The sequence below is a fragment of the Budorcas taxicolor genome, chromosome 1 (assembly GCF_023091745.1).
Source record: "Budorcas taxicolor isolate Tak-1 chromosome 1, Takin1.1, whole genome shotgun sequence".
Lineage (NCBI taxonomy): Eukaryota > Metazoa > Chordata > Mammalia > Artiodactyla > Bovidae > Budorcas > Budorcas taxicolor.
Genome location: NC_068910.1, coordinates 83,358,581 through 83,374,754, shown reverse-complemented (window position 1 = coordinate 83,374,754; position 16,174 = coordinate 83,358,581). Strand labels below are relative to the sequence as shown.

General features: G+C 38.7%; 1 protein-coding gene across 1 annotated transcript in view; it reads right to left on the bottom strand.

Moving 5' to 3' along the window:
* TMPRSS15 (transmembrane serine protease 15) overlaps positions 1-16,174 on the bottom strand; it is a 155,042-nt gene that overhangs the window by 16,971 nt on the left and 121,897 nt on the right. Inside the window, exons 20-22 of the mRNA XM_052647612.1 lie at positions 15,288-15,383; positions 10,659-10,708; positions 10,326-10,500 (exon numbers count right to left, since the gene is read on the bottom strand). Coding sequence (XP_052503572.1) covers positions 10,326-10,500; positions 10,659-10,708; positions 15,288-15,383 — 321 coding nt within the window. The remainder of the gene's footprint in view (positions 1-10,325; positions 10,501-10,658; positions 10,709-15,287; positions 15,384-16,174) is intronic.

Sequence of the window (16,174 nt, the reverse complement as noted above, 5' to 3'; positions counted from 1 at the left end):
ACAGCTTCTTGTGATCCACACAGTCAAAGGCTTTGGCATAGTCAATAAAGCAGAAATAGACATTTTTCTGGAATTCTCTTGCTTTTTCCATGATCGAGCAGATGTTGGCAATTTGATCTCTGGTTCCTCTGCTTTTTCTAAAATCAGCTTGAACATCAGGGAGTTCACGGTTCACGTATTGCTGAAGCCTGGCTTGGAGAATTTTGAGCATTACTTTACTAGAGTGTGAGATGAGTGCAATTGTGTGGTAGTTTGAGCATTTTTTGGCATTGCCTTTCTTTGAGATTGGAATGAAACTGACATTTTCCAGTCCTGTGGCCACTGCTGAGTCTTCCAAATTTGCTGGCATATTGAGTGCAGCACTTTCACAGCATCATCTTTCAAGATTTGAAATAGCTCAACTGGAATTCCAGCACCTCCACTAGCTTTGTTCATAGTGATTCTTTCTAAGGCCCACTTGACTTCACATTCCAGGATGTCTGGCTCTAGATGAGTGATCACACCATCGTGATTATCTGGGACATGAAGATCTTTTTTGTACAGTTCTTCTGTGTATTCTTGCCACCTCTTCTTAATATCTTCTGCTTCTGTTAGGTCCCTACCATTTCTGTCCTTTATCGAGCCCATCTTTGCATGAAATGTTCCCTTGGTGTCTCTAATTTTCTTGAAGGGATCTCTAGTCTTTCCCATTCTGTTCTTTTCCTTATTTCTTTGCATTGATTGCTGAAGAAGGCTTTCTTATCTCTTCTTGCTATTCTTTGAAACTCTGCATTCAGATGCTTATATCTTTCCTTTTCTCCTTTGTTTTTCACCTCTCTTCTTTTCACAGCTATTTGTAAGGCCTCCCCAGACAGCCATTTTGCTTTTTTGCATTTCTTTTCCATGGGGATGGTCTTGATCCCTGTCTCCTGTACAATGTCATGAACCTCATTCCATAGTTCATCAGGCACTCTATCTATCAGATCTAGGCTCTCAAATCTATTCCTCATTTCCACCCTATAATCATAAGGGATTTGATTTAGGTCATACCTGAATGGTCTAACAGTTTCCCTACTTTCTTCCATTTAAGTCTGAATTTGGTAATAAGGAGTTCATGATCTGAGCCACAGTCAGTTCCTGGTCTTGTTTTTGTTGACTGTATAGAGCTTCTCCTTCAGTAATCACAATAATTATTCTAGTTAATAAAATACATTTTTAATAAAGGGCCATGAATCCATAAAGAAACTCAAAAGAAAAAAAGCCAAGTGTGTAAAAAGGCAGATGTATTGTTAAAGAAGGTAGACAGGAAGGTTGTGTTCCATTATTATCCTTTCTCATGAATAGGAAAGAGTTTCATACATATGGGAATTTTTATTTCATCTGTTAAGTGTAAGGGAGATCAGCCCTGGGTGTTCTTTGGAAGGAATGATGCTAAAGCTGAAACTCCAGTACTTTGGTCACCTCATGAGAAGAGTTGACTCATTGGAAAAGACTCTGATGCTGGGAGGGATTGAGGGCAGGAAGAAAAGGGGATGACAGGGGATGAGATGGCTGGATGGCATCACCGACTTGATGGACGTGAGTGTGAGTGAACTCTGGGAGTTGGTGATGGACAGTGAGGCCTGGTGTGCTGTGATGCATGGGGTCCCAAAGAGTCAGACACGACTGAGCAACTGAACTGAACTGAACTGATGTTTTTAAAATAAAGTTATGCATCTATGTGTTTAAGTGTGAAAAGAGAAATAAGTACAGGGAACAAAGATTAAGCCAAACAATCCTCAGCACTATTTGATCTGGTGGATTACTCCTGGGCTTCCCAGGTGGCTTTGTGTTAAAGAATATACCTGCAATGCAGAAGATGTGGGTTCAGTCCCTGGGTCAGGAAGATCCCCTGGAGAAGGAAGTAGCAACCCCTTCCAGTATTCTTGCCTGGAGAATCCCATGGACAGAGGAGCCTGGTAGACTATAGTCCATGGGATCGCAAAGAGTCAGAGATGACTTAGCAACTGAACAACAACAAGGATTATATCTGGAAACTTAAGAAATCATCTTTGAGTGCATTTCTTCACTTGATTCCCAGGACTATCCACAGATTTGAGATTTTCCTCTCATTTCACACTCTACTCTTCCTCAGTTTCTCTTTCCCAGCTCCTTTCTTCTGAAAAATTTAGATATTAGAATACTCTAGAATTTGCTTTCTGCCTTCTTCTTTTCTTCACTAACATTAGTTTCAGTGATGATCTTATCCAATGCCATGACTTTAAATACCAGAAATACCCATGTCTCTTGTGTCTCTTGCATTGGCAGGCAGGTGCTTTACCACTAGCACCACCTGGGAAGCCTGGATTCTGGAAGGAAGTTTCAAATTTAATACACAAAACATCAGAACTTTTACTCCCTTTCCAATCCTGTTTCTTCTCATTTTCATCATCTCAATAAATGATATCAACACTCATCTCATTGCTTAAAGACAAACCCTTTATTCTTCTCCTTTTCTATCTGTTGTTGTAGTTTGGTTACTAAATCATGTCTTTTTGACCCCTTGAACTGCAGCACGCTAGGTTCCCCTGACCTTCACTGCTTCCAGGTTCTGCTCAAATTCATATTCATTAAGTTGGTGATGCTATCCAACCATCGCATCATGTGCCGCCCACACCTCCTTTTACTTTCATTCTTTCCTAGCATCTGCTGGTGGCTCAGATGGTAAAGCGTCTGCCTGCAATGCAGGAGTCCCAGCTTTGATCCCTGGGTCAGGAAGATCTCCTGGAGAAGGAAATGGCAGCCCACTCCAGTATTCTTGCCTGGAAAATCCCATGGATGGAGGAATCTGGTAGGCTACAGTCCATTGGGTTGCAAAGAGTCAGACATGACTGAGCAACTTCACTTTTCCCAGCATCATGGTCTTGTCTAATGAGTCGACTCTTCCCATCAGGTGACCAAACTATTGGAGCTTCAGTTTCAGCATCAGTCCTTCCAATGAATATTCACAGTTGACTTCCTTTAGGACTGACTGGTTTGATCTCTGCTGTCTGAGGGACTCTCAAGAGTGATGTCTCTGCATTTTAAAATGCTGTCTAGGTTTGTCATAGCTTTCTATCCATGGAGCAAGCATCTTTTAATTTTGTGGCTGCAGTCACTGTCTGCAGTGATTTTGGAGCCCAAGAGAATAAAATCTGTCGCTGCCTCTAGTTTTTCCCTTTTTATTTACCATGAAGTGATGGGACTGGATGCCATGATCTTAGTTTTTTTTTTTAATTAATGTTGAGTTTCAAGCCAACTTTTTCACTCTCTTCTTTCACCCTTATCAAGAAGTTCTTTAGTTCCTCTTCACTTTCTGAGATCACTAGCAACTTTAGATGACTCTCAGCATCTGAGCATATTAATAAGATCCAGACATTTGTCCAGCTTTCTCTAACATAATCTTCGAGCCACCATTGTTTCTTTCTAACTGGTTCTCCCAACTTTATCCTTGCTCCCCTCAGCAGTGGAATCTCTACACAGATGACAAGACAAGGTCACTCTTCCACCTTCCAAACAGTCTCACATCCCACTTACTGCAGTCAACTGAGTCCTCCTCAGGGCCTAGGATATGGTCTTGCTTACATCTCATATCTTGTTCCTACCCCACCGTCAATCACTTCCTGATTAACAGTGGTAGAAAGGTTTCTCAGTGTTTCTGTTTTCTTCCCTACCTTGTAATATTAGCATCATTTGGGCAAAAACTTTGTTGGTCTGTGAACATTATTATCCCTAAAACTTAGAACAGTGCTTGGCACAGGCAAGTGTTCCCTGGGACTTCCCTAGTGGGCCAGTGGTTAAGAATCTTCCTTCCAACGCAGGGGACCCAAGTTACACCCCTGGTCAGGGAACTAGGAGCCCAAAACTAAGCCTATGGGCCACAATAGAGAACTCACACACCTCAGTGAAGACTCAGTGAAGCCAAAAGCAGAACAAAAAATGACTGAAGCAATATATGAAAAACGATGCAATCGAGGAGTCAGAAAGATTGACACAACCAGTGGTTACACATATCAGCCAGGTAGAGAGACGAGGTGCAGATCAAGCCATATCAGCACACGTGATTACACAAAATAAATAAGGGAAGAGAGCACACAGTAATGCCATCCAAGACGAAGAATTCATGCTCAAAGAAGAAGTAGCTTCAGAGATCAGATGCTGAAACATTTAGGAAATAAAACTTCTGAATGGACTAATAATAAGTTACCTGTTAATAAAAGTATGTTATTAAAAGTAGTGCTGATAGAATACTATGAAGGAAATGAGTTATATGATATGGGCCAAAGGTGACTTTAAGTAGATGACAACAGATTAGAAATTGGCATCTCTTAGAAAAGGAATCAAGATCCATGCCATAACCAAAACCCAATAAGTCACTAATCTTGACATCCCTACTGGCTTAGGAAAATACTCTTCATTTTTTTTTTTGATCTGTAAAAATTACTAAAATCTTGGAAAAGTGTAACAGGATTTCTGCAACCTGAAGGAGATAATTTATTATTAGCTGATCTCATAAAACCATAAGAATAGGTAGATAGAGAAACTAAACCCACAATATTTTTTTAGAGTATGTTTAAGTAGAAATGAAATAATTTTTAAAACATTATATTTGGGTAGATTCTGTGTCCTAGATCTATCTGTTTGAGGCATTAAAAAGAATCCAAATTTTAAACTGTAATTGCAGCATCAATTAATTAATTAATGTTGGTGGCTCAGATGGTAAAGAATCTGCCTGCAATCCAGGAGACACGAGTTCAATCCCTGGGTCAGGAAGTTTCTCTGAAAAACGAAATGTCAACCCACTCCAGTATTCTTGCCAGGAGATTTCCATGGACAGAGGAGCCTGGCAGGCTCCAGTCCATGGGGTCACAAAGAGTCGGACACAACTGAATGACTATTGCTCACTGTAGTCAATACTGTTTAAAAAGTTGGTTTTCAGAGTTTTATTATCACTATAAGTTAAATTAAATTAGCACTAAATAAAGCATAAATAGTAGTGTGTATTTCTTGTCATACACCAAAACACCTGGTTATGAAATCATCTATTTCGGAAATGTTAACACCTGTTTCAATAAATTGTTTTAATGAGAAATGAGGTAATCCATATGGTGCATTTGATCATCTCTGAGAGCAAATTAAAGAATGGAAGATTGACAAGAGGCTTCTTGTCAATGATAATTTCATTATTGTACTCAGTCGCTCAATTGTGTCCAACTCTTTGTGACTCCACTGATTGGAGTCCACCAGGCTTCTCTGTTTGTGGGATTTTCCCAGCAAAAATATTGGAGTGGGGTGCGTTTCCTCCTCCAGGAATTTCATCATGAATAGATGTCTATTCAATAGATGTGATCCATACTGTAAATTATAAATGAGTGACCCACCCAGACTGAACAGTGGTCCCTTCTGGAGTCTCCTTCAAGGATGGTGATGACTGGGAAGCAGTAAGGGGGGAATTCCCAGGTGGTGGAAATGTTTTATGTCTTGATGAGAGTGTGGTCACACAGACATATGCATTTTTAAAACTAATCAAATTAGACATTTAAGATTAGGCATTTTGCATATGTCAGTGGGAAAAAATGAAAGCAATGTTAAACTCTGGTTGCTTTAGACAGTGCTATGGTTCACAATTTTCAAACTACTTTTCCATTCTAAGCTTGAGCAAATCCATAGTTATTTTGTAGACAGCATAAATAAGCTTTGTCATAATTGGAGATGAGTTACAAATATAGAAGGAGAAAAGACTGAAATGTATTCTATTGTGTTTTATTTGAATTGTTCCATTTTGAGTTCATATTTATAGAGCTGTAAGAGTATAGAGATATGCCCACTGAGAGGGTCTAGGATCAGGGCATACCAGCAGCCATAGGCCTGTAGATGATATTATTTTTTAAATGCAGAAGGAACTAAAATTGCTGAATGGATTTGGGGTTTCTTATAGAAAGCTTAATTTGAGGGCAAGGGCAGGGAAAGTACAAGATGAACCTGGAACATTTTATTTTGCCAGAAAGTAAGGAAGTTCTCAAAGAATGGGGATATATCAAGACCAACAAGGGAGCAAGCTTGAAGGGTTTCCCCACATATAAAGACTTTCTATAAAATAACTTGCTTGTATTAAAAAGATATCAAAAACAAGAAAAAAAGGCTGACAAAGACAAAGATAGTAAGGCTGACAGAAAGGCTGTTTTAGATTAAAGATGAAAGAGACATTGCAACCAAATTGAGTGCCATATACTTAATTTGTTCTTGGGTGGAGAAAACATACCAGCTACAAATGTTCTAAAAAACATATTTGGGACAATTGACAAAAGTAAATATATACTGTGTTAGTTAATTAGATAATTGTATTGCATGCATGTTAATTTCCATGATTTTCTGTGATTATGTAGGAAAATATTCTTGTTCTTAGTTTAAAAAAAAAAACAAAGAATACAGTGTAAAGAGGCACATGTTTAACCCACTGTCAAATGATTCAGAAAACAAATATTTCTCCAAAGTGGAGGGAATGAAAGAATGAGAAAGTTCTCATAGCATAAAATGTAAACAAATGGTAAATGTCAGTGAAGGTACACAGGAGTTCTCTGTACTATTATTTGCAATTTGGGGGCATGTCTGAAATTATATCAATATAAAAAATGTAGAAAATAAATGTGCTGAATATCTCATGGGCAAGACTTCGAGTCTTCTTCCAAGGACATCTCCTGAGCAGGAACAATAAAAATTTTGTTGCACATTTCTCTAATTCACAAAAGCATTGCAGCATCTTAATTTTGCCCTGGCAATCACCCTAGGAGGTAGATATTCTGTGGACACTCTACAGATGAGATCCTGAAACCCACAGATTGATTCGAAGTCACACAAAGTCAGTGCCATGAAAGAGTAAAAGGGAAAGTGAAGTCGCTCAGTTGTGTCCAACTCTTCGTGAGTCCATGAACTGTATCTGTCAGGCTCCTACATCCATGGGATTTTCCAGGCAAGATTACTGGAGTGGTTTGCCATTTCCTTTTCCAGGGGATCTTCCCAACCCAGGGATCAAACCTGGGTCTTCTGCACTACAGGCAGACTCTCTACCATCTGAGCCACAAGGGGGCTTCCCCTTTAGTCAGTACCATAAGTACCCTTCATTCAGTCAGTACCATAGGTTGGATCAAAATCCTATTCTCTGAGTTGAAGTCCACCTTGTCTTTAAATCGAGCAAATTCGGCTCATACTTTCCAAATATCTCTTTTAAGTTTGGAAAACAAAACAAAACAAAACAAAACAAAACCAGACACAATAGCAAAGGAGAAATGGAACAAGCACAGGGAAATTTAGTGACATTCAGGAATACTGAAGCTGAGGGATGGGAAAGGGGGTGTGAACATACAAATGTAGACAGAGAAGAACTCTTCAATTAAAGCATTTAACTATCCATAGGTGGAAACTCCTGGAGCAGATTTACATCGAGGTCAGGTCAGATCAGGTCACTAGCTTCCCAGGTGGCTCTAGTGTTAAAGAACCCACTTGCCAATGCAGGATACATAAGAAACGTGGGTTCGATCCCTGGGTCGGAGAGATCCTCTGGAGAAGGGCATTGCCACCCACTTCAGTATTCTTGCCTGGAGAATCCCATGGACAGAGCAGCCGAAAGGGCTACTGTCCATAGGGCTGCACAGAGTTAGACATGGCTGAAGCAACTTAGCATGCAGTACAAACATAAGTAATTTGTGTGAGGCTTCCCAGGTGGCCCTAGTGGTAAATAACAGCCCCCCACCACCACCACCAATGCAAGAGACATAAGAGATCAGTGTTTGATTCCTGGGTCAAGAAGATCCACAGAAGGAGGGCATGACAATCCATTCCAGTATTCTTGCCCGGAGAATCCCATGGACAGAGGAGCCCAGAAGCCTAGTGGGCTACAGCTGGATACAACTGAAGTGACTTAACATGCACACAGGTACAGGTTATTTGTATGGTTTAGTTTCAGTAAGTTTCTTGATTTGGGTTCTCCTTTTTATTAAGAAATTAAGCTTTTTGCTGTATAAGTAGAGTTTTAAAAATCAGAGTCAGTATTAGCATATTTATAAGAATAGTTTTTTTGGATAAAACTCTCTGAAATAATATCAGAAACTTTCTTGGTTAGAGATATACATAAGAAAGCAAGAAAACTCCTGGCAACTGAAAAAGAATGAGATATAATGCCACTGAGGGGCTAAGGAGAGTACGAACAATGCAAAGTTGCTGAGGAAAAGTCTGAGCCATCACAATTCTATTACAGCTTACACTTGCTTGCCTTTGTTCAGATTTAAAACTGTATGAAAAGTCATTTTATATCCTGTATGACTGAACATGTGTTTATATTAGATAAAAATGTTTTTCCATTTCCTTCATGTATTCATGGTTTCAAAAGATGCTATTGGTATCCTTAACCCAAAATAAGTACAGCTGTAAAGCAGATAATTGAAAGATGTCATTAACATCACAGCAAGCCTGGTTGATATTTAGAAAACATATGTTCTGCAAGAATATCGAATGGATGGATTTACCAAATCTGACGTTAATACAGGAGATTGATCTCTTACTAAGAACTACCTATGGTGCAGCAGAAAACATTGAATTTCCAGCTAAAGATACCTTTTACCTGTAACATAGTTAGGATACAGGTCACCCATTGGTGACATGCCCAATGCATAGAGCATGTGTAGGTAAAGGTTGAAGTCTTGTTTAGCAGGGAATGGGAAAATTGACTACTACAGATGTTTTTTTTTTTTTTTTATGATATGGTAGGAAAAAAAAGATTAAAATAGAGTTATCAAGAAGCAGCAAAGTCAGGGTGCAGTTTAGATATGGGAGAGGCTGTAGTATTGTCACCCAGATACAGAGTGTAATGCACAGACTCTGAGAACTTTTGAAGCAGACAGTACCTTGGAGAGTCCTCATGAAGGTAATTGGCCAAACTACAAATTAGGGTCCTTACTTCTAGGCTCCCAGCATTCTTGGTGTGAGATTGCTCTCATTCTGGTATGATGGGTATTTCACATTAGTCTCAATTCATTAATACTCATTCTCCCTGGCCCTCCGTGTCTTCCAAACAATTTTGACTGCCTTTGTGGTTGATTTATCTCCATTCATCCAAGAACTTTCAGTGTCTGTGTTTGTACAAAGTTAGTCTTTTAACTGATTAACGGCAGTTGTCTCCTCCATTCTGCACACACACGGCACTTTTTCACTTAGAGATTCTCGATGTTTGCAGCTCATTCTAACCCTCACAGTTAAGGTCATTTCCTGGAGGCCTCTCCTACTCAATCAGGGGCAGGAAATCACCCTTGTGAGGTCTCAGGAATCTATGAGGAAGCTACCTTTTTCTGACCTAATTCAGAAATGTTGGAGTATAATTACATAAAGAGGTGACATCTTTCAGGTAGATGAAGAAATTAGCACATTCTTGGGCCCAGGAATATTGATGTGTATTTCCTACCTCCTCCATCCACTTTCATTTCTCCTGAGGCACTGCTCTAAGGATGGCTGCTCTACAGGGAGAAGACAAATCCTAGAATTCCGCATGTACTTTGTAAAATCATACTACAAGAAGAGCCTTAGACATGGTTGATTCTTAGTTCTAAGTTTTAGTTACGGTTGGCATCAAAACGGGCTTCTGTGATGGCTTAGCGCTTAAGAATCTGCCTGCAATGCAGGAGACCTGGGTTCTATCCCTGTGTTGGGAAGAGTCCCTGGAGGAGAGCATGGCAACCTACTCCAGCATTCTTGCTTGGAGAATCCCACGGACAGAAGAGCCTGGCAGGCTGCAGTCCATAGGGTCGCACAGAGTGGGAGACAAATGAAGCGACTCAGCAGCAGCACCAGCATCAAAACAGATCTGACTTGAGAACTAAAGAAACCTTTTTAAGCTAATTCACAGCAAGGTGCTTACATATGAATTTCAAAGAGCACACTTTTTAGTTTGTAACTCCAGATCTATTGATACATGCTTTTTTTTTTTGACACTGATGACTTAATGACAATAAATATTGTTCTAAATGACTGATAACCAGCACAAATTATATGGTAAAAGCTCATTTTATACCTTTAAAAATGCTTACCTTGTGAATAAGTGGAAATTTCAATATTTATGTATGTGGGAAACATAATACTTGATGTAAGACTCTAATGAAAATGAATTTTAATTGTACTTTATTTTTACACATGACTTTCATGGGAAAATTACTGGACAGTTTATAGTGTTATAAACAGTGGGGACGTTTCCCTGCTGGGAGGATTTGGGGAGGCTGCCTGAAATGGGATGCACAGGGTCTGCCAGGGTCACCTCGTTGGGGAAGTGACGTCACACTTACCCATACACGCAGTGGGCGGCTGACACCAGCCAGTCCCTGCTCACCAGAGAAGCTCCACAGACTTGTTGATCATTGAAATACAGAGCAACGACCCAAGGCCAGGCTCCTTCTCTGGAGTCATTTCCTCCAACAATCTTCGGGCTAACTTCTCCAGTCACCAGTTTTTTCCCACATGCTATTAAGATAATTGAAGAAACAGCCTCTAGTTAGTTTCAGTGAATTTCCTCTGATCCTGAAAATTGAATGGGCCATTACAAAATAATTTAAGGTGACAGCGACTCCAGGACATTAAACTGAAGGCTTGAAGGAGAACAAGAGGAAATATTTACTTACATTTATAGTTACATTGTAGCAGAATCAGTGAATCCTCTAAGCACTGTTGGCTGTAATAGAAGAGCAACTATATTTAAAAAATGGTGCACATAACATTTCAAACAAAACATAGTATTATAGGTTATCCTATTTTTTCTCTTTAGTACAATGGGCTTTTAAATATATCATACTCAAAATGTAGGGAGGTTGAAATGCACAGCAAAGAATCTTCAATTGAAAGTCAAATAAAGCTGAGTTTGAACCTTTAACTCTGCAACGCAGGTGATTTTAGATAAGTTGCTCAATATCCCCAAGGCTCAGTTTTAATATCCATTAATTGGGGCATAGTACCTTATTGGAGTTTTGTGAGAAATAAAGAAATATTTGCAATGGAATTACTATTGTGCATTATACAGAATGAGTATTCTATAAACCATGCCTACTGTTAGCGTCTGTGAATCAACCTTGGATTTCATCATTCTATAACACAGAATATGCCTTGGTGCCCAACACTGTGTGTGAGGCTGTGTACTTATTCACAGAATTCAATGATGAATAAATCATAGGTCCTACCTTCAAAGGAGACAGATGTGTAAACAGGCACATAAAGTGCAGGCATAAATAATTAAAAACTCACTACCTGTTTAAATATTTGGACACCGACTTTTTTCAAAGCCAAGAATTCTCGTTTAAAGAAATTAAAAGAAAAATTGTTTTAAAATGTTATACTTACCAACCACTAGAGATCAGTATAATACAAGGAATTAAAGAGCTTGCCACCACTTTTTCCTGATGCAGCTATGTAGCTATCGCTTATAATAAAACACACATATGTATGTAATTTAAGTTTCTATTTAAATATTTACACCTCCTCTTGTGCACATTGTTTAGATGCTTGAAATTTTAGAAAAGACCAAATCAAAAAACATGAAACATGACCCAAGATCCATGTAAGATAATAAATACAATCAGAGCAATTCAATGTTTTTGGAACATACATGGTAAGTATTTGATCACAGGCATTCATGTTGTCTAATGGACAAATTCTTTAGAGTAGACATATTCAACTGAAATATAAGGAAACGTATATTTTATTAATAGCAATGTGCATGTAGGTATATCTATCTAGATATAGATGTATCTATATGGCTTCCCTGATAGCTCAGTTGGTAAAGAATCCACCTGCAATGCAGGAGACCTTGGTTTGATCCCTGGATTGGGACGATCCCCTGTAGAAGGGAAAGGCTACCCACTCCAATATTCTGGCCTAAAGCATTCCATGGACTATATAGTGCATGGGGTTGCAAAGAGTTGGACACGACTGAGCAAATTTCACTTTCTGTAGATGTATCAGTATGCATCTAACATTCCCCAAAGAAGAAGCCTCAGTTAACTCTCCTTCTATTATCCACCTAGGTTTAGGAGATAAGCAGTTTTTAGGATATTTTCCACGATGATGTCCTGTTTCATCCAAACTTACTACATTTACCATACTTATCAATAAAAACTGATATTCAAAATGGTTTCTATTCTTAGGTGTTGAACAATACTTAATGTTATGTTGTTTGTATAAAATGGATGGATTTCTCTTCAGCAAGCACAGAAAAGTTTTTGGCTAACTTAACAGATTTTGGCTAACTTAACCAGAAAATTAAAGTGAACTAGCACCTCATTCTTCACGTGTTTTGCTTAATCAGACTTTTCATACACAAGCACGTATGTAGTCTCAGAACAGAGCAGTAAGAGGCTTCACTTCCAGTCAGAGTGAGCAGTGAGTCCATTTGTCTAGGTATATTTAGAGAGCTTAGAGAAAAATAGAGTAACTGTTTTGGTCTTCGGTCCTGGAGTGAGAAGTAGGTTATTCCCCTCTATGGGAAAATAGGCAATGCCGTGATGCTGTGTCTTACTCCCAGTCCAGTGGGGCAACACTGGGATACAAATGGATGTCTGTATCTGCTGTGTTGACAAAGTGAACTAAATTCTCTCCCTATATTTGCCCAACAACACTGGCCCTGTTTCTTTCTTTTTCCTTTCTAAAACTGCTATTTAAAGTAATATGCTGCCTTGGAGCATTCACAATATAGGAGGGTAGAATGGAAAGTGGAAGGCTTAAAATCTCTTGTTGCCTCCAGCTTTGTGAAAGTGTCCAAATCACTTATCAACACCAGGCTTGTGTCCTTAACCTTAGAGTACAGAAGTACTACCTAAGTCACAGAGGTTTTATATGAACTGGAAATACCCGCAGTAGCATAGTAACGTTTAACTGAGATGCAGAATGTAATAGGGATACGGAAGATGCAGTTTTGATCCCTGCGTCAGGAAGATTCCCTGGAGGAGAAAATAGCAACCCACTCCAGTATTCTTGCCTGGAAAATTCCATTCTTGCCTGGACAGGGGAGCCTGGCAGGCTACAGTCCATGGGGTCGCAAAGAGTTGCACATGATTGAGCGACTGAGGGGCCAAGTGTTGATAAGCACTGTACATCCTGTATCTAGAATACACTCTCAACCAACATGTGTCAGATCAAAATTTGCTTATGTCTAGGACTACCAGACAAAGAAAAAGGAAGCCCAGTACTGGAAGGAGCGCAATTCTACATTTCCAGTTATTTCAGGTCAAGTTGCTTCCGTAGTTAGAAGAATCATCCTCCTTGATATCTTCTTCCTTTTCTTATATTTTTATTATGACCACTAGTGAAAGAGCATTTTCAAAACATTCCATTACATGGGGCAGTAAACCTGTCTCTTCAAAAAACAAATAAATATATCAATAAATTAACTAAGTGCAAATATATCTGATTTCCTGCCAACGCAGTATACGTGGCTAATCAAGAAAGAGATTAAGAATGTCTTGGCCTACTGATATACTGAAAGTTTCAAATATCTCTGTCTATAAATGGTATCTCTTTCAAATAACACAAACTTACATACAATAGAGACATCAATGTACAATGATACTGGCATTTTGTTGATAAGCATAGAATAACCTAGTTCTTATTTTAAACATGCATATAATTAATATGAAAAGATTTAATATTTTCCCCTTGTTTCCTAACTCATCCTTAAATGTTTGTAAAATATAAATGAGAGGCATTCTCAACATACAAGCTGCTCAGCAACTGTAATGGTAATGTAAATTTAGACATGCCTTATAAAAAGGAAATCCGTGAAAGGAGATCTTGCAGATTCTTTGCTTCATCCCCAATGAGACAAATAATATCAGCTAAGGCTGTGCAAGCATTCATATAAAATATTCAACTGCAAAGCACTTTGGTACTAAAAGTACTCCTTTAACATTTGTTTTACTGGTTGAACTTACAGAAATGGCAACTTTTCATGAATAACTGAATTATATAATTTCACTTTTCACCATTTAATATGTTAAACCAAAAACTACAACCTAATGTACCAGCAATAATATCTTAAATTCTTGTAGTTATAGTCTTTTCTTAAAGTAACTTTCTTCACCCACCCCCAGTTCAGTTCAGTTCAGTCGCTCAGTCGTGTCCCACTCTTTGCGAGCCCATGAATCGCAGCACGCCAGGCCTCCCTGTCCATCACCAACTCCCGGAGTTCACTCAGACTCACGTCCATCGAGTCCGTGAACCCACCCACCCCCAAGCTAGCCTTTAATGGAGCTGTAAAATTTGAAGCCAGTCAAATTAATTAATTAATAACTGAAGTTATCATTAATGCCTGAACAGAAGAAATGACATACTCTAAGCTAAAACAGATATTTGAATACAGGAAAGATGCTGCTGTTAAAACATGAGTAAAAGCAAACCTAATTTTAAAGAGTAAAAGAGAAATGCAGACACGACTTAGAGTCTGGATTCCTTCAGTTAATATCCATGTTCTGTTTGCAAGGAAGAGGCTTCCCAGGTTGCTCTAGTGGTAAGGAACTCTCCTGGCAATCCACTCCAGTATTCTTGCCTGGAAAATTCCATGGGCAGAGGAGCCTGGTAGGCTACAGCCAATAGGATCACAAAGAGTTTGACACAACTGCAGCAACTTAGCATGAACACATTTGCTAGGAAAAAGAATACCATGACTTTTGTTTTTCTCTCTTCTCTTTTGATGATACATAATGGCATCACTCTGTTTAGTCTGATATGTACCTATTTATCTCAACTCTCACAATTTAAGTCGCTCAGTCGTGTCCGACTCTTGGCGACTCCATGGACTATAGCCTATCAGGCTCCTCCGTCCATGGGATTTTCCAGGCAAGAGTGCTGGAGTGGATTGCCATTTCCTTCTCCAGGGGATCTTCCTGACCCAGGAATCAAACCCAGGTCTCCCGCATTGCAGGCAGACGCTTTACCATCTGCGCCACCAGGGAAGCCTGTCTATGGGATTTACTTTTTTTAAATCCAAGAGTAGGGATAAAAAAGATATTGATGTAAAACTTTTTGAATCTCTGGTTGCTAGTTACACTACAATACTTCATTTGACCATCTTACCATATATATGGATTAGGTAATGTTATCCAATAGGATGGATTAGATACTTCTTGCAATTACCTGAATAACAAAAAGTTAAATACCTTTCAAAGTTATATGGCCAGTATGGGATGGCTTCAAAATCTGAGTGGCTTTGAAATCTATTATTTGGTCCATGTACATCTAATCAAAGAACACATTTTGTAACCTACCTTGGCGTTAGTATTAAGCTGCCATTAGGTGCTGTGTTTAATTTTACAAATGGTCCACCTCCAGTAGAAAATGTTGGCATGGATGAGTTTCCAGTCCTAGGGAAAAACCCAGGAACGAAATAAAAATACAAGCAAACAAACAAAAACATAAATTAGACTACTAGTTATTTAATGCTGTGGACATTGAAGTAAACTATCAAATTTCTGACAAAGAGATTAACATTTTAATATTCAACTTCAAGTGTTTTAATGTTTAAAAGATGTAATAGATCTGTAGAAGAATTACTCACAATGACATAAAATGTGGATGAAAGCTATTAGACACTTTCAGTGTCTTTAAGGTATTGTCTGACCTGAAAGAGAGAGGAAACACCCTCTCCTTATTTCTTTTCCTCTTGCTGATCATAATAGCCATGAGTCTTCCTTGGAAACTCCTCTGTGTACTGAGTTAGGAAATGGTCAGCATTGACTATCATGCAGGGAATACACTGGACGATAATGTTTGTATAATACTTCTGGTTCTTATTTGCCTGCTCATATTTATTATTTAACTGAGTTAAGATCAGTGCACACATCACTTGAGTGTCTGAGTTTGTCATTTGAGTTTTTCTATGTTGTCCAGAAAGTTCCATAATGGTCAGTTATAATGACAACTTCACAGACTTCCTGCACCATAATTTATTAAACATTTTTTCCTGTTGAGTGTAATTCACCTTTTAAGAACATGCACATTGTCTAAGAATGCAGAAAAAGGTTTATTTGCAGAAAAAGGTTTTTTAAAATATCAGTGTTTATTTTAGTCGCTCTGTTCTTGATATTTTATTCAATGCAAAGCCTATTAATAAGTATCTTAATTTAAAGTCAGAAGCTATGTGATTGTTCTAAAA